This window comes from Triticum dicoccoides, chromosome 5B (genome assembly GCF_002162155.2).
Source record: "Triticum dicoccoides isolate Atlit2015 ecotype Zavitan chromosome 5B, WEW_v2.0, whole genome shotgun sequence".
In the NCBI taxonomy this organism is placed as follows: Eukaryota; Viridiplantae; Streptophyta; class Magnoliopsida; order Poales; family Poaceae; genus Triticum; species Triticum dicoccoides.
Genome location: NC_041389.1, coordinates 434849421 through 434876869, shown reverse-complemented (window position 1 = coordinate 434876869; position 27449 = coordinate 434849421). Strand labels below are relative to the sequence as shown.

Here is a 27449-nt window from a genome sequence, read left to right as displayed (position 1 = left end):
AGAAGCCGAATGAGACTTTGAGAGATTACATCTAGAGATGGATCACATTGCATCACACGGTAGAGAATGTTTCTGATCACCAGGCAGTTTGTGCCTTCAAGGAAGGCGTTAAGTACAAAGAGCTGAACCTGAAATTCGGTCGAACTGGAGACATGTCTCTGAGTCGAATGATGGAGATAGCCACCAAGTATGCCAATGGTGAAGAAGAGGATCGGCTCCGGAGTGGCAAGCACAAGTCAGTCGCCCACGAAACCGGAGGAGGTAACTCCAGTCGGAAGCAGAAACGGAAAGCCGAGCCAGCGGCTCCTGGAGAAGCCTTGGCCGTGACTTAGGGAAAGTTTAAGGGGAAGCCCAAAGGGCCTTGGAACCCCAAGAAAGTGAAGGATAAAGAAGGAAATGACGTGATGGATTTGCCGTGCCACATCCACAAGAAGAAAGATGAGGAGGGTAATTTCATTTACCCGAAACATACCACTCGACAGTGTCGGCTCTTGATCCAGCAGTTCCAGGGGAAACAGCCCAAGAACAAGGAAAATGAGTCGGAGAAAGTTGAAGACAAAGAGGATAGTGATGATGGATATCCCCAGGTCAATTCCACCCTGATGATTTTATCTAACGTTGAAAGCAAAAGTCGACTGAAAGTTATAAACCGAGAGGTGAATATGGTTGCTCCGGCGACACCCAATTATCTGAAGTGGTCTCAGACGGCCACCACATTCGACCAGTCTGATCACCCTATGCACATAGCCACCCCTGGGAGGCAAGCTCTGGTGGTCGACCCAGTCGTCGAAGGCACTCGACTGACTAAAGTGTTGATGGATGGTGGCAATAGTTTGAATATACTATACGTAGAGACATTGCAGGGGATGGGCATTCCGATGTCCAGACTCAGTACCAGCAACATGAGCTTCTATGGAGTCATTCCCGGCAAGAAGGCTGCATCACTCGGCCAGATTGCTCTTGATGTGGTTTTTGGTGATTCCAAGAATTTCCGAAAAGAAAAGTTGACATTTGAGGTTGTGGATTTCCAGAGTGCCTATCACGCTATTTTGGGCAGGCCAGCTTATGCACGTTTTATGGCTCGACCATGTTACGTGTACCTCAAATTGAAGATGCCTGGCCCTAAAGGTGTGATCACTGTCACTTGTAATCGCAAGAAGGCGGAAGAGTGTTTTTAGAAAGGCTCAAAGATCGCCGATGCTCAGATGGTAGCAGAAGAGTGGCAAGAACACCAGAAAAATGCAGACCCGAGTGATTTGTTGCAAGCTAAGAAGCCTGCTACAACGTCAGCGTTTCAGTCGTCCGGTGAGACAAAGCCAGTTCACATCCACCCGACCGATCCCAACGCTGCTCCGACCAATATCTCCACAACACTCGACCCCAAATAGGAAGAAGCGCTCATCCAGTTCCTCCGTGAGAACTGGGATATCTTTGCATGGAAACCTTCTGACATGCCAGGTGTACCTAGGGGACTGGCTGAGCACCGTCTACGAGTCGACTCAAAGGCGAAACCTGTCAAGGAACATCTGCGACGGTCCGCCGTCCAGAAAAGGAAGGCCATTGGCGAAGAGGTGGCTCGACTCTTAGCAGCAGAGTTTATCCGAGAAATTTACCACTCCGAGTGGCTCGCCAATGTTGTCATGGTCCCCCAAAAGGACAAGTCACTTCGCATGTGCATTGACTTTAAATATATCAATTGGGCCTACCCGAAATATCATTTTCCTCTCCCCCGCATCGACCAAATAGTCAACTCGACTGTGGGATGTGAGCGACTGTCTTTCTTAGACGCCTATTCCATGTACCATCAGATCCGTCTGTATGGATCCGATGAGATCAAAACAGCTTTCATCGCCCCATTCGGGTGCTTCTGTTATGTCACCATGCCATTCGGCCTCAAGAATGCCGGAGCCACATTCATGAGGATGATTCAGAAGTGTTTGCTCACTCAAATCAGTCGGAATGTGGAAGCATACATGGATGACATTGTGATCAAGTCACGATAAGGTTCCGACCTGCTGACTGACCTCGCTGAAACATTTGCCAACCTCGGGAGGTATGATATCAAGCTTAATCCATCAAAGTGCACATTCAGAGTTCCTGGCGAAAAATTACTCGGTTTTCTCGTTTCCGAACGAGGAATCGATGCAAATCTAGAGAAAGTGGGCACTATACTCTGAATGAAAAGACCTGTGCGAGTGCATGATGTTCATAGGCTTACTGGTTGCTTGGCCGCTTTAAGTCGATTCATCTCTCGTCTCGGTGAAAAGGCATTGCCTCTTTACCGACTCATGAAGAAGTCAGACAAGTTCGAGTGGACTCCTGAAGCTGATGCAGCGTTTGCAGAGCTAAAAGCCCTGCTTTCCACCCAGTCGGTGCTTGCTGCCCCAATCAGCAAAGAGCCATTGCTGCTTTACATTGCAGCCACAGGACAAGTTGTCAGTACAGTACTTACGGTCGAGCAGGAAGAAGAAGGGAAAGCCTTCAAAGTTCAGCGCCTAGTATATTATATTTGTGAAGTCCTGACCCCATCAAAGCAAAGATACCCTCATTATCAGAAGCTTGTATATGGGATTTATATGACCACGAAGAAAGTTGCTCACTACTTCTCTGACCATACCATTACAGTCGTCAGCGACGTCCCATTATCAGAGATTCTGCACAACAGAGATGCAACTGGTCGAGTGGCAAAATGGGCAATTGAACTCCTTCCCCTGGATATCAGATTTGAGGCAAAGAAAGCTATCAAGTCCCAAGCAATAGCAGATTTCCTCGCCGAGTGGACTGAACAGCAACTGCCGACTCAAGTTCACTCGGAGCACTGGACCATGTTCTTTTGATGGCTCTAAGATGCTGAATGGTTCTGGGGCTGGGGTAGTGTTGGTTTCCCCCCGAGGAGATAAGCTCAGATATGTACTCCAGATTCACTTTGATTCCTCCAACAACGAAGCAGAATATGAATCACTTTTGTATGGGTTGTGTATGGCCATTTCACTCGGCGTCCGTCGCCTCATGGTCTATGGTGACTCAGATTTGGTGGTTAACCAAGTGACGAAGGGGTGGGACGTTAGAAGTCCAGCCATGACTGGTTACTGCAACGCAGTAAGAAAGCTGGAGAAGAAATTCGAGGGGTTAGAGCTTCATCATATACCCCGACTGAAAAATCAAGCAGCTGATGACTTGGCAAAAATAGGTTCCAAGAGAGAAGCCATTCCCAGTGATGTGTTTTTGGAACATATCCACGCACCGTCAGTTCAAGAGGATCCTTTCACCGAAGAAGCCCCGCAGCCAAAGAGTGCCACGGATCCGACTGAAGTCGAAGTCCCAGCCGTGGTCGACCTGATCATGGAAGTCCTGGTTATCACTCCCGACTGGACAGTGACGTACATCGCGTATGTCCTAAGGAAAGAGCTCCAGAGAATGAAGAAGAGGCTCGACAGATCGTCCGTCGATCCAAAGCCTTTACTGTGATGAAGGGACAGTTGTACAGAGAAAGCGCGATTGGAGCCAGCCAGAAATGCATAACGCCAGAAGAGGGTCGGATAATTCTTAAGGACATCCACTCGGGGACCTGTGGCCATCATGGTTCCTCTCGGACTATTGTGGCTAAAGCATACCGAGCGGGATTTTACTGGCCCAGAGCAAATGAAATGGCAAAAGAGATAGTCGACAAGTGTGAAGGATGTCAGTTCTACTCCAATATGTCGCACAAGCCCGCCTCAGCCCTGAAGACCATTCCAATCATCTAGCCCTTCGCTGTTTGGGGATTAGATATGGTTGGACCACTGAGGACTGGTAGGAGCGGCTTTACCCATGTGCTGGTGGCAGTCGACAAGTTCACCAAGTGGATCGAAGCCAAGCCTATCAAGAATCTTGATGCCGGCACTGCTATCAGCTTCATCAGAGAGTTGATATTCAGATATGGAATTCCGCATAGCATCATCACTGATAATGGGTCAAACTTCGATTCCGACCAATTCAAAGCCTTCTGCGCTTCTCAAGGCACACGAGTCAACTACGCTTCAGTCGCCCATCCCCAGTCGAATGGACAAGCAGAAAGAGCCAACGACCTAATTCTCAAAGGACTGAAACCCCGATTGATGCCTGATCTCAAACACGCAGCAGGCGCGTGGGTCGACGAACTTCCATCAGTCCTTTGGGGATTGAGGACTACTCCAAATCGATCGACTGGGAGAACTCCATTCTTTCTGGTCTATGGAGCTGAAGCGGTTCTGCCGAGTGATCTGCTTCACAATGCACCACGAGTCGAGCTCTACTCTGAAGTTGAAGCAGAGCAAGCCATACAGGATGCAGCCGACCTTCTGGAAGAAGAAAGAGAGATGGCCATGATCCGATCGACCATCTATTAGCAAGACTTGCGTCGATTCCATGCAAGAAACATGAAGAGTCGAGCCTTCCAAGAAGGAGATTTGGTATTCCGAGTGGACCAACAGAAGCCACACAAACTCGCCCCTACTTGGGAAGGCCCCTTCATCGTCACCAAAGTTCTCCACAATGGAGCATACCATCTTTACAACTTCGATCGCCAGATTGATGAGCCACGAGCTTGGAATGCGGATCTGCTCCGCCCCTTTTACACTTAAGTATTCACTCGGACGAGATGTAATAAAAGTACTCCTGTAGTTTATTTATCAAAGACAAAAGTGTTATAATTTTTCCATTAATTGTTGCTGCTTTTGTTTATGTAAGAAATCCCCTAGTGGGTGGCTTAGCTGCGAATCCGTTTCGCCTAAGTTTGTAAAAAAAATTCCTACCGAGTGATGAGCAGGCCTCTCACTCGGAGACTTAGCTACGAATCCGTTATGCCTAAGTGCTTGAAAACCTACCGAGTGGAGAGAAAACCTCCCACTCGGGGGCTTAGCTGCGAATCTGTTTCGCCTAAGTGCTTGAAATCCTACCGAGTGGAGAGCAAACCTCCCACTCGGGGGCTTAGCTGCAGTCCAGTACTCGCCTAAGTGTTTGAAATCCTACCGAGTGGTGAGTCCGCCTCTCACTCGGGGGCTTAGCTGCAGTCCAATACTCACCTAAGTGTTTGAAATCCTACCGAGTGGAGAGCAAACCTCCCACTCGGGGGCTTAGCTGCAGTCCAGAACTCGCCTAAGTATGAAATTCGTTCCGATCCGCAAGGACGACGAGGTGCAGGTCGACTGCTACCTTCTCCTTTGAGTTACGGCACAAATACAATGTGAAGTAATAAAAATCCTACCGAGTGGAGAGCAAACCTCCCACTCGAGGGCTTAGCTGCAGTCCAGTACTCGCCTAAGTGCTTGAAATCCTACCGAGTGGTGAGTCTGCCTCTCACTTGGAGGCTTAGCTGCAGTCCAGTACTCGCCTAAGTGTTTAAAAATCCTACCGAGTGGAGAGCAAACCTCCCACTCGGGGGCTTAGCTACAGTCCAGTACTCGCCTAAGTGCTTGAAATCCTACCGAGTGGTGAGCAAACCTCTCACTCAGAGGCTTAGCTGCAGTCTAGTACTCGCCTAAGTGTTTAAAATCCTACCAAGTGGAGAGCAAACCTCTCACTCGGGGGCTTAGCTACAGTCCAGCACTCGCCTAAGTACGAAATTCGTTCCGATCTGCAAGGACGACGAGGTGCAGGTCGACTGCTACCTCCTCCTTCAAGCTACGACACAAATACAACATGGGCTCTGCAAGGACGACGAGGTGCAGGTCGACTGCTACCTTCTCCTTTGAGCTCCGGCACAAATACAATGTGCACTCCATCCCGACCTGCAAGGACGCAAGTCGACTGCAATATGTGCTCCAACCTGCAAGAGTATGTACCAAGCACTAAAATATACTCCGAGTGGAGAACAAGGTTCGCTCGAAGACAAACGCAAGCATATTCAACGACAAAGCCAAGTTCAGATAACACCCTACGGGTCCAGAAGTGCTCAGGCGTGAAGCCTGTTAAAGTTTATCGGTTACAAAATCACTCGGCATTCCAAGGCAAATTTAAGGTGTCAAGCATAGAAGTTTTTTACTCCTCCGGTGGAGGACTGGAAGGCGCGACGAACTGATCCAGGTCGATTCCATCTGCAATCCGAGTGGCAGCGGCGATGAAGATCTCCATGAAAGATTGGAAGTCATGCTTCTTGGTATTGGCCACCTTGAGGGACGCCAACTTTTCCTCTCGTGCATCCTTGCAGTGAACGCGGACCAGAGATAAAGCAACATCAGCACCACACCTGGCAGAGGACTTCTTCCATTCTTGCACTCGACCTGGAACTTCATTCAGTCGAGTCATCAGAGACTCGAGGTCAAGTTGAAGCGTCTCTCTCGGCCAGAGTGTCGTGTCGATCCACGATGCCGCAACCTTCAGTCGAGCAAGGTAGTCGACCACACCAGCAACGCGAGACTCGAGTCGGAGCACGTTCATGGCAGTTTCATCCTTCACAGGAGAGTTGATCGGATCCAAACCTGTCTCCACTCGACTGGTCTCCTCCTTGAAATTTTGGCAGAATTCTGTACACACAAGTCAAAGATAAACCAGCAGCTCTGCGACGAGTCGACGATAACAAGTCAGTTGGGTGAGAGAGGTTACCTTCAAGCATGAGGAACAACTTCTTGGCGAGCCCTCCTAGATAAGCTTCCAGATCATTCTTCTTCCCCACCAGCTCACTAGCCTTGTCACTCAGAGCGATCTTGTCGTTCTTTAGACGGCTGACTTCCTTGTTGGCCGCGTCGAGAGCGGCTTTCAGGTTGGCGTTCTCTTCTTCAAGTTTGCCGACTGAAGCCAGCTTCTCTTCCGCAAGCCTCGTTTTATCCAAAGCAGCCTTCTGCGCCTCAGCGAGTTCCTGGTCCTTCTTGTTCAGAGCCACCTTCGGTTTTTCTGCAAAATGACAAGGAGTTCAGAATCAATAATGGGAAGAAGGACGAAAACAATCGTCAAGTTCTCACCAATTGTACCTGTTGCCTCGTCCTTCGCCTTCTGAAAGTTCTCCTAAACAAGTTTCAAATCAAGGTCGAGCTGGATATGTTTCTTTTCCAACTCAATATAACGGGCCACGAGCTCGCAAGATTTCTGCAAAGAGACAGTCGACAGACATCAAAGAGAAGTTGCTTCCGAGTGACCAAGAGGAAAACAGTAACATTTCTAAGACTATAGTCGAATCAAAATATTCAACAGTAGTCTCGGGGACTACACCCTGTGGGTGCACTCAGCGTGCCCCCACTAGTTTTATCGACTTGATCCGATCAGTCGACCAAAAGGAACAAAGAGATTATGGTTCCAGAACCACAGCTAACTTCCAGCAGTTAGTCTTGGTCTCATCATGATCTACAAAGAAAAGGGAGAGAGAGTTCTTCAGACTACAGTCGACTGCAAGCAGTCCACCATAGTCTCGGGGACTACACCTAGTGGGTGCACTCAGCGTGCTCCCACCGGTTCTAATGTTCCACTCGACATGGCCCAACCAGACCGAGTGAAGAAATTTCAACTACAAAGACTACAGTCGACTGTCAGCAGTCCACCATAGTCTCGGGGACTACACCCAGTGGGTGCACTCAGCGTGCCCCCACCAGTCTACAAATTCAATCGACACGCCCAGTGGGTGTACAGACACAAAGATTTTCGGAAAGGAAGTCTTCAGATAACATATCCTAACAAAACAGGCGGTTACCAACTAACCTGGACATTGCTCTGAAGGGCTGAGCTTGCATCATAGGCCGCTTGGCTGGCTTCCCGGATCGCCTTCACCTGCTCCATCATAATACCCGCTTGGCATATAGCCTCCTTAGCAGCACCCGCTTGATCCTCTGGGACGTGGTGTGTGGCGAAAAGGGAGGGCGGTTCAACAGTCGACAATGAAGGTCGGGCACTCGTCAGCGGCACAGCAAAGGTCACAGAATGCCAAGTGATGTCGCCACCTTCTTGAACCTGTACCTCAGGTGTTGATGCAGTCTGAGTGGCCTTGCCAGCCGGGGCCTTTCTATTCTTCCTCGCCCTCAGTGGCACCTCGTCATCGTCATCAGGGAGATCAATAACGTGATGAGGAGCTGCAGGATAAATCCAGAGTTAGAAACAAAAATCCAATCGACCAGAAGTGAAATTACAGAGAGCGTACCCGGATTGGAGGTGGCAGCGTCTTCCATCTCTTGATCGTCGTTCTTGGTGGAGGTCTCGGAGGTAGCGGCACTGCAGATTTTGGAAATCAGTCAGTTAACCAACGAGTCGACCAAGAGTCTACCCATGCTAAACGAGGAAACACGAGTTCTGTTGTTACCCGGAAATCGTGGGAATGGCCACCTTCATCTTGGGCAGGGCCTTCGACGGCTTCAACGACGCCGCTCGGGGATGCTTCGGAGCTTTTTCAGTCGGAGCAGGGGAAGACGTCCGAGGGCGCTTCGTCGACTGTCCCGCAGGCACAGTTTCTTTGCCACGCTCGACCGAGGGGTCGTGGGAGAGCTTGGATCGCCTTTCCATGCGAGAAGGGTCGGCTTCCTCCTCCTCTTCCTCCTTCGGTTCCTCCTCCTCTCCACCAGAGTCGTCGTCATCTTTGTCCCCCTCAGCGTCAGACTGCCACTCCTCCTGGCTTTCGCCTCTGCTCGCCTCCTCCTCTTCGACCTGTTCTTGCGCCCCATTGGGCATCGAGTACATCTTAGTGGTGACCTGGAAAACAACAAGCAAAGCGAAAGTCAGTCGACTGAGTTCTAACAAAAACGGAATGAAGGAAGCAAGATCACAATCGGAGAAACAGAGTCGTACCGTGTCTGGCTCGTATGATTGGTCGAGTGGAGGAATCCTCCTGGCCCCTCGGGGGTTGTCTTTATTCCCTGTGATGGCAGTCATCCACCTCTCCAGCGTGGCATCCTCGACCTCCTCCGGGTGGACCCGAGTGGTGTCTTAGGTGCCAGAATACATCCACATGGGATGGTCTCGGTATTGGAGAGGCTGGATGCATCGTCGAAGGAAGACTTCCAGGAGATCCATGCTAGTCACCCCGTCACGGATAAGCTGAACTACATGCTCGACCAACACTCTAACCTGCGCTTTCTCTTCCGGGATCACCTTCAAAGAAGAAGGCCTTCCCACTCGGTCCATGGAAAAAGGAGGGAGTCCAGTCGACTGCCCTGGCATCGGCTGGTCTTTGCAGTAAAACCAGGTCGACTGCCATCCACGAACCGACTCGGGAAGGACCATGGTCTGAAAGGTGCTTTTCCCCCTCATCTGAACTCCGAGGCCCCCGCACATCTGAATCACTTGGGTTCTCTCATCACTCGGATTAGCCTTTTTCACCGTTTGTGAGCGACAGGTGAAAATGTGCTTGAAGAGACCCCAATGAGGCCGACAACCCAGGAAGTTCTCACACAACGACACGAAAGCAGCAAGATACACGATAGAGTTTGGTGTGAAATGGTGGAGTTGTGCCCCAAAGAAGTTCAGAAATCCCCGAAAGAAAGGATGAGGAGGCAAATAAAATCCACGGTCGACGTGAGTGGCCAAGAGGACGCACTCACCCTCCTGAGGCTGTGGCTCCCACTCATTCCCCGGAAGCCTCGCTGATCCATGGGGGATCCGTCCTTCATCGGCCAGGTCGTCAAGGTCCTTCTAACGGATCGTCGAGCGGATCCAGTCGCCCTGGATCCAGCCCCGCGGCAGGCCGGTCCTTGACAAGGATCCACCTCGACTGGTCGCCCTTCCCTTCCCCTTCGTCGTCGCCTTCTTCGCCCGCTCCAAAGCCGCCGTCTTCTCCTTCACCATCGTCGCCGGCAAAGCATGGACGAAGCAGCGGCGCTAGGGCGGAGGCGAGCGCGGCGGATGAATCTGGAGAAGAGGGAAGGAAATGAGGATGCACTGTTCAAAACCACCGCCCGACGCCTTATATAAGGCTGCTTCCGAGTGGCTGACACGTAGGCCCGGGCGATCCTGTCAAATCCCACAACAGTCGCGCGCCCGATACGTGGCGAAAAAGGTGGCACAGGAATCGAGGCATCCCTGCCTTATCTCGTCCGAGTGCTGCAGCTTCACCCCGTCCCGCGCGCTTCCCAAAATTCGAATCCCACAAAATCCGCGGGTTACAGAACAACTCGTCAGATGGAAGATCTCCTCCACTCTGTCACTCGGAGCTCTCTAAGCGAAAACTTCACTCGACAGATACAAAGAATGGATCAAGGCGACTGAAAAAGAAGTTGGTGTCGTCACCTAAAGCTCATTGATCCAAAACAAGACATACTCATAGCATGAGAAATGGGTCGGAAGAATTCTCAACTCCTTCCCCACTCAAACCTCGATCCATTCGGGGGCTAATGATGAAGCTATGTACCTAGGGTAGGGTCATGGACCCGTCCAAACTACCCTACCCAAGGACATCTCTAGAAGAAACCACCTGTCAATCAACTCAGAAGTGTTCCACTCGACGGACTCGAAGACACTCGACCATGAAGCCAACCACTCGGCGGCCAGGAGGTCTAAAGTCACTCTGCATGTAACGGTCTGTCATTAAGTAGCCTTTACGGTCTTCATAGCACTTTATGTGGGCGTTACCAGTAACCCCCAGTCTTAATGTACTTTAAACCCTGCATAACTGAGGGCCGGAGGGGTCTGGCAGACTCTATATAAGCCACCCCCTCCTTAGTTTAGAGGGTTCGCACCCCTGCAACTCATACGCATATAATCCAGTCGACCGCCTCCGGGCTCCGAGACGTAGGGCTGTTACTTCCTCCGAGAAGGGCCTGAACTCGTAAATCTCTCGCGTATACAACTACTCCATAGCTAGGATCTTGCCTCTCCATTAGTACCCCCCTACACTACTGTCAGACTTAGAACCATGACAGGGACCGACATGCAACTCGGTAGGACCGATATGGTTAGGGTTAGGGCATAACGTAATCACGGTGAGGCTGATTACACAAACTCGGTGAGACCTATTTTGGTAATAAGCTAACTAGAGAGTTGGTCAGGTAAACTCGGTGTGACCAATTCGCTCATCTCGGTGGGACCGAAACGTTACGAAAAGGAAACAAAGAGTTTGCATTGTAATCTTGGTAGGACCGATTACACAAACTCGGTGGGACCGATTTTGGTAATGCATACATACAGAGAGATTACAACCCCATCTCGGTGAGACCGAGATCCCTATCGGTGAGACCGATTTGCCTAGGGTTTGTGGCAGTGGCTATGACATCTGAACTAGGTGGCGCCGGATAGAAAGAATCGATGGGGCCGAGTTTGACTTTTGGTTTAGGTCATAGGTGGATGTGAGAAAGTAGTTGAGGGCTTTGGAGCATATCACTAAGCATTTTGAGCAAGAACCTCATTAAGCAACACCTCATCCCTCCTCGACAGTATTGACTTTTCCTATAGACTCAATGTGATCTTGGATCACTAAAATAGAAAATATAGAGTCTTGAGCTTTGAGCTTGAGCCAATCCTTTTGTCCTTAGTACTTTGAGGGATCCACTTCCTCTAGTCCATGCCACTCCATTGTTGAACTTATCTGAAACATACTAGGTAAAGGTATTAGTCCAACAAGAGATATGTTGACATAAATTACCAAAATCACCCAGGGAGCACTTGTGCTTTCACGTAACATTGAGCTCGATAAAGAGAGGTTGCGTCTTGCAAGAGAGACGGAGGAGTCGAGGATTATGTTGTAGGACATCATTCTTGGATGAGGAAGGGAAGAAGTGTTCGCTCCGCATGAAGAAGATGATCAATGACTGCGAGGACTAAAGTCGTTGATTCCTTCGTGTATCTCTTATATATTTATATACATGAACTATTGAATTTTGGTATGCACTTAATTTATTTGGGCTACACTATCTTTGTATTGTTGAATGTATGATGAATTTGCGTTGCATCATCGTCGTGCATTGATTTGTATGAATTTGGACATTGAGATTTGGGGAGTGTGATTGTGGAGAGGGTCAAATGAAGACCTACCCGGTGATGTCCCCTAGCGCATCCGCGGTCATATATGGGCTCACATTAGCTACTCGTGGTTGCAGATGCTCTTACTACATGCAAAGAATCATTTCGAATTCTTGGGTCCTCCAAACTCATGGACCTACTCACACAGAGTAAATTGCAGAAAACCACCAGTTTCAAGGTTAGATTTGCGAAAAACTCTACAATATTTTTTTTGCAGAAAACACCATGTCTTTAGTAATATTTTTGCAGAAAACGCTGATCGGTGGATCGGGCTCAGATAAGTGAGATTATGACAGATGGGGCCCATCGGTCAGGCTGACGTGGCACCAATCTCTCACACCGTTGCATCGAATCGTTTTGCATGACAGGGGGCCCGCTCGTCAGTGAAACACTCTCTGTGTCAGGCCACTCAGTCATTTTATCAAGAAGGTGCAGCTCACCGCGGTCGTGCAGGTGTTGCAGGGCGCAGGAGGTTCGCCGAGGCGGTCTCCGGTGATGAAATGGAGGCACGCAACGTGGATCCAACGGAGATGACCCGATCCCGACGGGATCTGGACGAATGGAGGGCGGCGAGGCGGTTCCCGACGTGTTGCGCCCGAAGGACGTCACGCTGCTGGCCGACAGGTGTCGCCGTGGCTCTCGCCCAGGGTCGACGGGTCCGGCTGCTGTCACCGCCGGTGAGGACTCCTCGAGCTGGGTCAAACCAGCGGGCTCAGGCACACCGCGAACCTCGAGATCCCGTCGCTGCTGGCGCCTGATCCGCCAGGCCTGCCATGCCGCTGGTGATGGTGATGGTGCCTGGTCGGGGAGGGCGACGGGAACCACCGGCTGTTGCTCGTGCTGCCTCCTGGGGACTCGGGCTCCTTGTCCACCGACCGCAGTAGCGACGAGGACGACGTGTCTGGCCTCTGCTTGCGCCAGACTATGGCCGACAACCACAAGGTTCAGATCTGGGCGAGGCAACGACGATGGCGGGCCTGGGCGAGGCAACGGCGGCGACGAGCCTGGTGAAGCAACAACGATGGTGGACCTGGTGAAGATAAGATGAACCAGTTTTTTTTATTTTTTTTCTTCCAATGACAGGTGGACCCACATAGGGATGATAACGTTACCAGACGTTGCCGTTACATGTGAGGTGTTAAACGATGCCACATCAGCCTTACTGGCGGGTCCCCTCTGTCATAAACTCACTTATATGAGCCTGATCCGCCGATCAGTGTTTTCTGCAAAAAGATTACCAAAGACATGGTGTTTTCTGAAAAAAAAAATGTATTGTAGTGTTTTTCGCAAACCTAACCTTCAAACTGGTAGTTGTCTGCAATTTACTCACTCACACATATAGACCCGTCATAATGCGGCTTCCCTGTATGCACTACTCCCTCCGTCCAGGTGCATAAGGCACCTAAGAAGGTGCAGCGCGACCTAGGCGTGTTTTGATTGGACTAGTCAAAATTAGTTAGCGCGGCTTTATATGTGTGTTTAGTGGGGAGGTGCACTTAGGCATCCAACCATGTTGCGTGGCTGTTTGCATGCACGTCCAGCAATTATGTGTTGGTGCTTGCATGCAGTGGCCATTTGCAATTTTTTTGAGGAACCGGCAGGAGCACTGCCTTTTCATATAAGAAGGAGAATAAAATTTATGTACAAGAGTGTTCCGGTTTTCTGAGAGAAACCGGACAAAAACCCCTAGGAACTAATCAACCGATACCGTCTGCCACCTGTGCTCGGCCAAAGGCCAAAGTCCTTTGCTTGATGTTGTCGAAGGCAATAGCTGCTACCTCTAGGTGCGTGAGGCGAGTTCCATTGAAGATGCGTCGGTTTCGCTCCTTCCAGATGTTCCAGATGGTGTAAAGGAAGCGGCCGCTCCGCCTTCTTCCGTCGTCCTTGGGCAAATTGGTGGTGAACGCATCCCACCAGTCCGAAATCCCCATCGAAGGGGGCAACATGGGCGTGGCCCCAGAATCCTCTCCCGTCCACACCTGGACGTGAGACCAAACTGCGGCGGCAAACGGGCAGTCCTTACAGAGATGAGTGGCCGTCCCCGGTGCCCCAAGGCAAAGGGGCAGCGAGGGTCGTGCGGCCAGCCACGAACGGCTAGCATGTCGGCTGTGAGGATTTTTCCGTGGAGCACAAGCCAGGCGAAGAACTTGCATTTTGGCTCAGCGTGTGCCTCCCAAATCTTGGCTGGGGAAAACCTGGGATAGGATGCAGAGAACTGGGCCGCGTAGGCCGAAGCAGCAGAGTAAATGCCATTTGGTGTCCACCGCCAAGTGATGGAGTCCTCCTGGTCCGGGTTCAACTCAACCTGAGAGATAGCTGATGCGAGGGCAATGAACTCCTGCAGATGGTTAGGCGATGAAAGACGGGCCACCGATCTGATCCAGTTCTCCTCCTGGAGCTCCTCCATCACAGTTCTCCTCTTCCTGGTGGCAATTTTTTACAGCTCCGGGAAGGCCCGAGACAGGGGCCCCGTCCTGTCCAGTCGTCGTGCCAGAATAAGGATTTTCTCCCATTGCCCAAGGAGATGGTGGTAGAAGCCCTGAAGAGCGCCATATCCGTCTCCGTATTTGTCTTGTTATCCGGGTTAGACTCACAAAATTAATTACTCCATACCACGCTAGCTAATTGCAGTGCCTTACATTATAGGAATTTCTGGATTTCGTTAGGTGGCTAATGCACTTGGACAGAGGGAGTAGTAAGTTTGAGATAATTTCATGACATTTTTATGGTGTGAATACAAGGTTGTTGCTGGAGTTCTACGAAATAAATCTACACGAGTATGGCATATATTTGATATCACAGATTTTGGTGTCTTTCTCTATAAACTCAGTCAATGTTTACAAAGTTTGACTTTTAAAATAATCTATAGGCGCTATAATATGAAACATGAAAATTTGCTCGGAATCAACCGGAATTTAATTTAAGTTTATTTCCGTACCGAGCGACACAATTGTGTCTCTCCCAGTCGTCATTCATAAACTTTGGTATTTAAAGTTCCAACCTCATTTCACACTATAGAATTTTTGTGACTATTTGAGATTTTTTTGTTTTAGACTTACAAGGCAGGTGCTCTTTCGATTTCATTAAGAGGGGAAAATGTAAAATACAAGAGCGACCCAGGCTATGCGAAAAACTAGGCCGAAAATCACAAGAACAAAAAAGGAAAAAGAAAACAACCACCAACGACAATACGAGCAGACCACCTCCACCTACGATCCCGCCCCGAAGTGATTATAAGCAGAATCTCCAGAAACTGCTTCGGGAAGGGAAGCAACGGTGGTGGACGCCGCTGTAGCTGGCATCGACCCCAGTCGAGCACAAGTTTTCGCACAGGCCCGCGCATGACCACTCCACCGAACCCCGGTAATGGTCTAGCCTAGCCAACAGCTCCCAACACCGCTCCTTGCTTCGACCGGACACGGCCCATTGATGGGGACGGACTCTTCAACAATGCATCCAAGGAGAAGAAGGACTCCCACAGGCGCAAACATCACCCCTGTCGAAGAATCAGTCTTTCGCCCAGAGCCTTATGCCACACCACCTCTAGAGACTCCGGGGAGGGAGCGAAGCCTCATCGAACCTGCGAGACTGAGCCTCGACTCCGCTCGTATTCATCAGTGACGAAACCAGAGCAATTGAAACAGAAGGAGCAACATTAAGCTTATTGATAGACCAATAACATCAAGTAACACATAAGACATCATTTCTTATTGTATTTATTTGGTATTGCAGAGGAAGATAAATTTCTCTACGGGCACATTATTTATTTGGTATCTATAATATCAGTTACTTTTGTAGATTAAACTATACGGGCACACTATTATTATTAATTTTTTTAGGGGAAAAGGCACACTATTATTGACGGAGGCAGTATATTGTAATGTTGTCCTGTCCTTTGCACGGGTAAAAACAAAGATCTTCCAGTTTGGCACTGCGGCGCTCCTGTGCACTAGGTCCGTCACAGGGACTCGGCGGTTTGTCCGTAGCAACCGCCAACCGGTCACCCGTGCCACAGCTACATCGGCACGTGACGGTAGTAGCAGCATATACAGCTCGCTCGCGCGCAATTTCCCGCGAAGAACCCCCACGATCGCGCCTCCTCCCCGACGACCCCAGCGCATGCGCATGCGCATGCATCTACCCCCCACCTCCACGGTTCGACGGGCCGTCCCACATTACCGCGCGCGGCGGGGGAGGCAGCCTGGCGCAGGCGTGCGCACTCACATGCGGCCACAGTGCCGCGGGCGCCTCACGCCCCGCCCGCGTGGGCCGGCCAAGTACGCCGGCACCCCGCGCCCGCGCGACACGTACGCCCCGCTCCCTTTCCCCTCTCGTCTCATCCCATCTCCGGCTTCCTTTCCTTCTCCTGTGCTAGCTAGAGTGAGTAGCTGCTGTTAATTACTAGTAGTAGTGCGTACTACACGGAATCTCTCGGCTCGGACGTCGTACGACCACCTATAAGCTCGCTCGCGGCCTCCACCGTTTCATTTCCCACCTAATCCTATCGTTATCTCCTCCCACCCAGCCCCAGCCCCACTCCGGCCCCGTAATACCCAGCGAGCAGAGCACAGCACCCACCACCGGCACAGGCGCGCGCGTGGGTGGAAAAAAGTAGAGAGAGAACAGGAGAGAAGGAAGAAAAGAAAAAAGGCATGGCCGCCACCGCCGCGGCCATCGTGACGGCGACGGCGGCGGCGTCGAGCTGCAGCAAGCGCGAGAGCGTCGGCATTGCGGCGCCCGCCGACTTGTCAGTCTCCAGCTCCCTTCCTTCCTTCTCCTCACGGCACGGCGCTGGCCGTTCCAAGCCGTGCTGCTGCGTGTGGAGTTCTCTTCTCACGCTTTGGCTGCTGCCTGTTGTCGTGCGCAGGACGAAGAAGGCGAAGAAGGGGAGGTCGCCACCGGCGGAGGAGATGGAGGCCTTCTTCGCCGCGGCGGAGGGCGACGTCGCGCGGCGCTTCGCTGCCAAGTGAGTACCGCACATGCATGAGTCAGGCAACAGCTTCCTCCTATACGCTTGGGGAAAAGCCACCGTGGATTTATATGGGAGTAGCTAGCTAGCAATGCATGCGTAGCAGTGGGCCTGTAAATTCTGCTCAAGTAACATGAGGCCTCTGCTGAAGATCTCGGTTGTCAGTCAGTTTGGTGTTGCACACACTCACACAGTAAAAAAAACGCTAGCATGTGTTTTTCTGTTGCTGTTTTCTTTTTCTCTTGAAAAGGCCAGCTGCTGGTGCTAGTGTATGAAGGAATTTGAAGAAAATCACTACACAGATAGGGAGTTTTTGAGCACACAAAAAAAGAAAAAATGGGGATCTTGGTCTTTTGTAAAAACCCACACACGCAACGGGGACGGACTGGGAGAATTCAGAGCAGCAAAGGAAAAAATGATTTCAACTCAATTATGGATTTTGGCAAATCAGCTCAAGCAATTATACACTACTATTTCCAAGAAAAAGTGAGGTTGGCAGTGCAGTGCTTCTCCCGGTTCTTTTCTAACGTTTGGATCTTGCGCTTTGGATTGAAGGTACAACTATGACGTCGTCACAGACGCTCCCATGGATGGGCGGTACGAGTGGGTCCGAGTGAGGCCGTAGCAAGGAAGGATATGCCGCCGCAGCCAGTCAAGTGTCAGAAGCCCGCACAGACAGACCACGTTGTGTCCTTTTTAATCATTCTTTTGTAGTTACCCTGTCATGCTTTATTAGCTGTAATTATTGCTCACGAGATGCCTAATCATGTGAAAGCTCACCATGTAAAAGTCGCCAGTGGATGCCCTGTTTCTCCTGTAGCTAGCTTGCTTTTATTAACTTGTCGTGATATGTTTTGTTTCATCAAGAAAAACAAAGCGTCGTTATCTGTGTACATTGTCTCGTAGTACTAGTACTTTTGTTCTGACACTGCATATCTCTAACACATCATAGCATGGTAAGTCCAGCCTACTTTCAAAGCAAAAACATACAGAACTGGGACAGATCCGACCCGTGAACGTCTGTAGACGCACCCGGACACGTCCAAGACAGTGTCCACGGCCTCTTAAATGCCCTACTGTACATCACACTGCTCGTATCGAAATCTCAAATCCATGCACATGGATCATACACATGAATCGCATAAATAACATTTGTTCATAGCGAAAAAATACATAATTTAAATATAAAATTTGTTTCAAGTGTACAGTTCAAACATTAAACTCCCTTTTTCTGTTGTGGGTCTCCATATGCTCCACAAGCGTGCACATTTTGATCTCGAAGATTCCGATGCATCTTCAGAAAGTTCACAAATATGCTTCGCGTCATGTTTCGGGAGGTGGACTTGTACTCTTGGCTTCTCAAAATCATGTGTTCGGACTGCCTCTTAACCCTCATCATCCTCGACAATCATATTGTGCAAAATGACGCAACATGTCGTCACCTGCCACAAGGTATTTGATTCCCGCATCATTGCAGCTCCACAAACAATACCCCAATGAGCTTGTAGCACTCTAAATGCCCTCTCCACATTCTTCCTAGGTACTTCTTGCACTGTTGTAAAATGGGCATTGTTTGTTACCATGGGGATCGTATATGGTCTTCACAAACGCAGTCCACTAAGGATATATACCATTGGCAATGTAGTATCCCATACATTGTAGTTGTGCTCCGACGCATCCCCCTACATAGTCTCGTGAATAGCGGAGATTGTGGAGCACATTGATGTCGTTGTGCGGACCAACCATGCCAAAGAAAGCATGCCAAATCCATAAATCCCTTGATGCCATTGGTTCTAGTATGATGGTGACCTCTTTGAAGTGGCCTTGGTACATCTCGTTCAAACTTTTGGGTCAGCTTTTTCATTGGCAATGCATGCAATCAACTGAACGGAGCATACCTGGTAAACCTCTTTGTTGCTCCAATAGCCATCAACCCTTTTGTATCTTGCATAGTTGGTTCTCTCAGATACTCCGCTCCTACTGTCACCATGGGGCAGGAAAAAATCTCACATTGGCATCAAGGCATGTGCTCTCCCCCGTCCGAACCATCTCACCAATGGCATCAGTGCCGGTACCTAATGCAAACATCTTCAGAGAACCAGTGCATTTCTGCAACGGAGAGAACGAGAGTTGTCCGCAACAATCCTTCTTGAGACTAAAGGAGGGATCATGTGCCTCCATTCCCTCCCCCACGTGGAAGAACAAGGGTTTGCGCATACGGAAGCGTCTACGAAAAAACGTTGCAGGGAATGTTGGTCCGGGTTGGAAGTGGTCCTTGTAGAGTATTCGTGCATCAGCGACCCTATCCTAGTTTAGAACTGTCCTTCTTTTGATTGAACCCTCGAAGTTTAGAACGTGCTCCACTTCCCTCCATTTCCGCTGATCATCATCATCAACAACTCAACATCTTTGTCATCCAAACCCAACGAATTGATGCACTCTTTTTGAATGAATTCATGAAGCTCCTTGTTTCGATGCTCCTCATCTGATGAACAGACGAATCAATCATTTTTCTTAAAAAAGAAAAAATATGACAGGAGGAGCGGGAATACCGCGGCGGCATCTGTGCCCGGGACGGCGAGAATGGCGGTAAGGAGTTTTGTGGCGATGGCACGACACTATTGGTTAGGGATGTTGGTGGAGCTAGGCACGGATGAGGGAGGACAGGAGAGAAAAAGGTAGGTCTGATTGGGTCGGGGACGGTTTGATAAAATTTGGGGCAGGTCTGGTCTATCGGGTCCGAGGTTGTAAGTGCATCTAGTGCCCCTGAGTGATTTTGGTGTATTGAAGACTTATAGGTTAAGGGACTGATGCGTTTGTGAGTGTACACAGGTCTATAAGTCTACAAGGAGTTTGATAATTACAGAGAAAGTTGACCCCAAAAAATGAAGTTCTTCAAGTGAAGACTTTGGATTTCTGAAGACTTTGAAAGTGAAGAAATCGGTGTGACCTTGAAGACCTGGAATTCATTCGAGGAACATGAAGCGTGAAGACTTTTGTTTTCGTAGTTTCATTTTCTCTTTCTTTAGTCATAGGAAACACCATACTGTTAAAGGGGGTCGAGGAAATACTAAGAATTTTTTTTCCATGTGATGCTCAACTCAAAATCCTACACCTACCAATCCCTTCGAGTGAAGCCATTGGAAATCTCATACAGTTCAGTCAATTTCTTCAGTAACAGAGACGAAGTTCTTCTGGTCGCTGAGGAATTTGTTCTGATTGAGGAGTTAGGAATTCGCCAGTGCGGATTGCCTACACAGTAAGGAACATGATAGCCCTGGGGAATTTGAGAGTCAAAATTCCGATCGTTGTTGTGCTATGCGCCAGCTGTCCCAAAATATCTACCCACCTAACAGTCATATCATTGAAGGGTATTTATGTCTTATCATGTCGGGCTGCTCCCTAGGCTATAAATAGCCACCCCTACAACCACTAGCTGGTTGGCTGCTCCGAGAGAAACTGACACTTGTCATTTGAGAGCATCCCATCCTCCGAGGACTTTGAGCGAAAATCATCAAGTGAGGAAAACCCAAACCCAAACACCTTCAAACCCAAAGTGATTGAGCATCACTGAAGAGATTGATCCTGCGTGGATCCGACGCTTGTTACCTTTGAAGACTGTGCTTCTTCCATACGATTAGGCGTCATGGTCTAGAGCATCCAAGAGGAATTGTCGATCGCCGAGTGACCGAGTCTGTGAAGGTTTGGAAGTCACGTGAAGACTTACCACGAGTGATTGGGCGAGGTCTGTGTGACCTGAGCTCAAGGATAATACGGTGAGGACTGTGTGTCCAGGACTGTCTGTCCTCAGGTTTAAATACCTAGCCGCTCCAACCAGACGTACAACTGAGACAGCAGTTGGAACTGGTCTACCAAATCATTGTCTTCACCAAGCTTACTGGTTCTATTTCCTCAACTCTTTCATTTCCTCATTTCAGTTGTTGGTGTGCTTGTTCATATCTGTTTGAAGACTTTGACTGAAGACTTCCTCAATTTCCTCAGTTCAATTTCTTCAGTCTGTCGGTATTCATCCTGTGTTATCCTGTGTTTATGCTTTCTGTACTCTGTGCTTGTCTTCATTTCATCATGATGACCATGCTTGTGTTCTGTTATGTTTACTTTTGAGTACTTATTCCGCTGCAAGTAGTTCTCCGCTAAGGAATTTTCTCACCAGCAAATTCCTCAGTGAAGAATTCATAAAAATCGCCTATTCACCCCCCTCTAGTCGATATTACACACTTTCAATTGGTATCAGAGCAAGGTACTCCCTTGTTCTGTGTGATTTTGGTTTAACCGTCTGGAGTTTTAGTTATGTCGACCGCAGGTATGATCAAGGTCTCTGTTGGGTGTCCTACCTTCGATGGGACGGACTACCCCTATTGGAAGAATAAGATGCGAATGCATCTTGAGGCAATTGATAACGATCTCTGGTATGTTGTGGAAAATGGTGTTCCCTCAGTCACACCTTCTCTGAACGCTAGTGATGTGAAGAGATTCAAGCAACTCGATTCTCAAGCGAAGAACATCATATGTGGCCATCTGAGCAAAGGGCAGTATGGAAGGGTGAGTGCTTTGGAAACTGCTAAACTTATCTGGGATAGGCTGTCCAAAGTGAATGAAGGAGTCTCAAGTCAACGTGACTCTCGTGTTGACGTTCTTCGCAATCTCTTCACCGCTTCAAAAGACTCGACAATGAAAATGTTCAACAAACCTTCGATCGCCTCACTGACATCTCAAATGAGCTTCAAGCACTTGGTGCCACTGAAATCACCAACCATGAGGTGGTGAAGAAATTGCTGAGATCGCTTGATTCTTCATTTGATACTCTGGCACTGATGATTCAAGAACGTGCTGGTCACAAGTCACTTGATCCCGCTGATATCCTCGAGAGACTAAGCACTCATGAGTTCCAGCTTGATGAGAAGAGAGATCTCTATGGTTTGAGCTATGGCAGATCACGTGCTCTGAAGGCCAAGGCAGTCTCTGAGTCTGAAGATGAAGACTCTGGTAGCAGCCTTGGTGATCCTGAAGAACTGAGCCAGGAACTAGCACTGCTCGTGAAGAAATTTCAGAAGTTCTCAAGACGTGGTTTCTTTGGAAAATCCTCAAGGAGTAATGATTCCTCATCCAGTGACTACAAGAAGAGGCTATGTCACAAATGCAAGAAACCTGGTCACTACATTCAAGATTGTCCTCGGTGGGACAAGGAATCAAAGAAGAAGAAGTACAAGGATTACAGTTCTGATGATGCGAAGAAGAAGAAGAAATCTTCAAAGTCTTCATCATCAAAATCCTCAAAATCTTCATCTCACAAGAATAGCAGCTCCAAGAAGGCTCGGGCATTCATTGGCAAGGAAATGAACTCCGAGGCTGAATCTGAGGAACATGAGGAAGAGGAGGCATCTGAGGAGTCCGAGTCTGGTGTGGCGAGCCTAGCTCTCGCTACTGCATCTGTCAGCAAGTCTATCTTCAACTCTGAAGAAAATGGCATCAACAACAAGGCTGATGAAGGCAATGATGACTATGCTCCCACCTATTGCTTCATGGCAAAGGGTGCCAAGGTAACTAAATACCCCTCCTCTAAATCTAGTGAGGATGAATCTGATGAAAACCTCAAGCCTAGCTACTCTAAACTTGCTAAGATTGCTGTGAAACAACAAAAGGCTTTTGAGAAGGTTCAAAACATGCTAGACAAAAGTGATGATATGTTGGGTGAAGAAATGGATCGCACTAAAACCTTGACTGAAAATCTTCAGAGACTTCAGTCTCGGTTTGACAACCTTCAAGGTCATCATAACACTCTCTTACCTGATCATGAGAAGCTTTCTTATGAATTTCTTCAAAGGAAGCAAGATCTTGAGAAGCTAAGGCTGAGTTATGAATATCTTCAGAAGGAGCGCGATTCATTACTTGCTCAACAAATCAGCGCTACTCAGGAAGAATTTGTTCCTCCATGTTTGAAGTGCATTGAACGTGAATATGCTAATTCCTCACCTGTTCAAATTCTTCTAATGCTATAAATTCTTCATATATCTCTGCTATCACTAATTCCTCATCTGAGGACATTGCTAGTATCACTGATGATGTAGGGCTGAAGGAATTGTACATGATAGGCATGTACAAAAGCCTCAAAGGGCATCAAATTCTTTGTGACGTGCTTAAAAAGCAGATCCTCAATAGGAACCCTAGGAAAGAGGGTATTGCCTTTGAGAGGAAACTCAATGCTGATGGAACATATTGGAAGCCTAAGCAGTACCCCAAAACCTCATGGGTTGCTGCAAAGGGACCTCCAGTTGATCCATCCAATTTATCTGGCTTTACATGTGAATCTCCTCATTCTTCTGAGTCATTTGACTCCAACTATAAACTGTTCAAAAATCAGAATGGTGAAGTATTTGCTAGATATGTTGGCACTAACTGCAGGAACGGTTCCCCTATGAAGGAAATCTAGGTTCCCAAAAGGTGCCTTGAAAGTCTTCAGGTGAATGTCCTCATGACACCACCTGTGAAGAATAGGAACTCCAGATCAAATTCTTCATATGGACCGAATTCTTCATATGGATCCAAGTCCTCATACGGACCAAATTCCTCACGTGGATCAAATTCCTCAAAAGGATCAAAATCCTCATATGATCATCATCGTGCTAACCCCTCTGTTTCGCGGGGAAGAGCTAAGGGCTATGAATATGAGCATTATTCTTCTAACCATTATGTTCATAAGTCCTCGAAGAATTTCTCTGCTTATTCATATGCTTATCCTAACTCCTCTTATGTGAAACGAAGTGGACTGGCTTCTATGCCACCTTTCTCGTATGGTGCTCGCAGAGTGATGAATTCTTTGCCACCCCTTCAGATGTGGGTGGTGAAGAAAAGGAATTAATCTCTTATGCAGGGTCAGGTCTCCATACATGCTTAAAACGTCTAAAGAATTTGCTAGAGACCTGAAGATTGCCTGAAAGGACACATGCTAATCATGAAGAAATGAACCTTCATTTCTCACGTCCTCATACTGTTTTATCTGTTCTATTGCTTGATGAAATTGATCTGATGATATTGATGTTATATTCTTCATTGATGAAGTATATGAGTTCGTAAGTAATTCATCTGCACGATGATCAACCCAAAGCCAATGAGTGGGTCCTCGATAGTGGATGTACAAATCACATGACTGGTGACAAGAATCTATTGATGGATGCTCCCTTATCACCATCGCATCTGAAGCATATCATCTTCGCTGACAAAGGCAAAAGTCAGGTATTGGGTCTAGGTAAGGTTGTGATCTCAAAGGATCGACACATGGACAAAGTCATGCTTGTCGAGTCCTTAGGATACAACCTCATGTCTGTCTCAATGCTTTGTGATCTTGATATGGTTGTTGTCTTTGGCAAATATCACTGTGTTGTGATCATGGAAGCCGGCAATTCCAAAGTCTTCGAAGGCTTTAGGAGAGGAGACTTGTATATTGTTGATTTCTCTACAGGACCACAACCGGCCGTGTGTCTACTTGCAAAAGCTTCAGAAGGCTGACTATGGCATCGACGACTTGGTCATGCTGGCATGAGGAATCTGCACACGCTTGCGAAGAAAAAGCATGTCATTGGCATTAAGAATGTCAAATTCCTCAAGGATCATTTGTGCGGAGCCTGTGAAGCTTGAAAGATGACCAAGGCCAAACATCCAGCGAAGACTATCATGACTACCACTCGACCATTTGAATTGCTTCACGTGGATCTCTTTGGTCCTAATCATTATTCTGCAGTTACAAATGATGCATCTCTATATGGCTTTGTTATTGTTGATGATTATTCTCATTACACATGGGTACACATTGTCACTTACAAACATGAGGTGCAGGAAGTCTTCAAACGATTTTCCTCGAGGGCTTCAACCAACTTTGGTGTGAAGATCAAGCACATCAGAAGTGACAATGGGACTGAGTTCAAGAATTCTGGCCTTGATGACTATCTTGATGAACTTGGTATTACTCATGAGTTATCTGCTCCTTATACTCCTCAGCAGAATGGCATCGTGGAGCGCAAGAATAGAACTCTTGTTGAGATGGCTTGCACTATGCTTGATGAATACAATACGCCTCGTCGTTTCTGGATTGAGGCAATTGATATTGCGTGCCACATCATCAACAGAGTATATCTTCACAAATTCTTCAAGAAGACTGCTTATGAACTCCTCACTGACAAGAAACCCAATGTGAGTTATTTCAAAGTCTTCGATGCTAAATGTTGGATTAGAGATCCTCATCACAATTCTAAATTCGCACCGAAAGCACATGAGGGTTTTATGCTTGGTTACGGAAAGGACTCGCACACCTACAGAGTCTTCAACAACGTTCTTCACAAAGTTGTTGAAACTATAGATGTGCGGTTCAATGAAACTAATGGCTCGCAAAGAGAGCACCTACCTTCTATGATAGATGAACCAGCACCTGAGGAACCTATCAAGTTCAAGGCTACTGAGGATGTCATTCCTACCGAAGAATCTGCTGAAGAATTCATTCTAGAACATGAAGAACGTCGAGCTGGTACACCTGAAGAAAATGGTGCTGAGGAAAATGGTCCTGAAGAAAATGCGGATCAAATTCCTCGATGACAACCCGCTCATCCTCGCGTTGCAAATGAAGGGCAAATTGAGAGAATCATCGATGACATTGAAGCACCAGGTCCTCTCACACGCTCAAAAGCTTCACATTTGTCTAACTTTTGTGGGCACTTTGCTTTTGTCTCCATCACAGAGCCCACTAAGGTAGATGAAGCATTTCTAGAGCCTAAGTGGATTCAAGCTATGCAAGAAGAATTACATCAGTTCGAGCTCAACAACGTCCGGGAACTGGTCAAACGTCCAGATCCTCGCAAGCACAATATCATTGGCACAAAGTGGATCTATCGCAACAAGCAAGATGAAAATGGCCTTTTGGTGAGGAATAAGGCACGGCTTGTAGCTCAAGGCTACACACAGGTTGAAGGAATTGATTTCGATGAAACTTTTGCACCTGTTGCTAGACTTGAGGCTATTCGCATATTACTTGCTTATGCTAACCATCATGATATCGCTTTATATCAAATGGATGTGAAAAGTGCATTCCTCAATGGTAAGCTTGAGGAAGAAGTATATGTTGCTCAACCCCCAGGTTTTGAAGATCCAACGCATCCTGACAAAATCTTCAGACTCAATAAGGCCCTGTATGGCCTCAAGCAGGCCCCTCGGGCGTGGTATGATACTTTGAAGGAATTCCTCATGAAGAAAGGCTTCAAACCCGGTTCACTCGACCCAACTCTTTTCACTAAATCTTATGATGGTGAATTGTTTGTGTGCCAAATTTATGTTGATGATATCATTTTTGGCTGTACTGACCAACGTTACAATGATGAATTTGCCTATATGATGAGTGAAGAATATCAAATGTCTATGATGGGAGAATTGAAATTCTTTTTAGGTCTTCAAATTTGTCAACAGCGCAATGGCATATTCATATCTCAGGAGAAATACCTCAAAGATGTATTGAGGAAATTCGGCATGCAAGATTGCAAAGCGGTCAAAATCCCTATGCCCACAAGTGGCCATCTATGCACTGATGAAAATGGTATCGACTTCAATCAAAAGGTATACCGCTCCATGATTGGCTCTTTATTGTACTTATGTGCATCTAGGCCAGATATTATGCTTACTGTTTGGATGTGTGCCCGATTTCAAGCTACATCAAAGGAATCACACCATAAGGATGTGAAGCATATTCTTCGATATCTAGCTCACACACCAACACTTGGATTATGGTACCCCAAGGGCTCAGCTTTTGATCTCATTGGATATTCAGACTCTGACTATGCTGGTGATCGTGTGGACCGCAAGTCAACATCTGGCACATGCCATTTCCTCGGACGATCTTTGGTCTGTTAGTCCTCGAAGAAACAGAATTGCGTTTCACTATCTACAGCTGAAGCTGAGTACATTGCTGCTGGTTCTTGCTGTGCTCAATTGCTGTGGATGAAGCAAACTCTCAAGGACTACAGTGTCAACATGAAGAATGTGCCTCTCTACTGTGACAATGAGAGTGCAATCAAGATTGCTCACAACCCAGTTCAGCACTCGAAGACAAAGCACATCCAAATTCGTCATCATTTTCTTCGTGATCATGTGTGGAAGGGCGACATCTCTATTGAGCATGTACGGACTGAAAAACATCTAGCCGATATCTTCGCAAAGCCCTTGGATGAGAAGAGATTTAGCAAGTGGAGGTGTGAGCTAAATATCCTAGAATCTTCGAATGTTCTTTGAAAAGGACACCCATCCTAACACTTATGCAAAATTGATGACTTAGATGTGCAACATGCGAAGAAATATTTTTCTTCAATCAATGAAGACTAACACTCTAAGTGTGAAGAAATTAATGAAGAATTTGATTCTCAGAGCCCTACGACAATTGTACACGGTGTCTGAAATCATCATTCTTATACAGTGGGTCACGCCACCACCAAAAGTTGAAAATCTTCAATTTGAGTTTTCCCTCAATTTTTGAAATTCCTCAGTTGTTCAAATTCTTCAACTTTGCATTGTCTTCACTGTCCCCGTCGTTTTT

The 27449-nt window shown here is 47.9% G+C and overlaps 1 protein-coding gene across 1 annotated transcript; it reads left to right on the top strand.

Moving 5' to 3' along the window:
• Positions 1-16258: 16258 nt before the first annotated feature.
• LOC119305667 (cyclin-dependent kinase inhibitor 6-like) lies at positions 16259-17751 on the top strand. Its single transcript, XM_037582133.1, has 3 exons — positions 16259-16636; positions 16757-16855; positions 17414-17751. The coding sequence occupies exons 1-3, from the start codon at positions 16542-16544 to the stop codon at positions 17481-17483; spliced, it is 264 nt and encodes an 87-aa protein (XP_037438030.1). The 5' UTR covers positions 16259-16541; the 3' UTR covers positions 17484-17751.
• The last annotated feature ends 9698 nt before the right edge of the window (positions 17752-27449 follow it).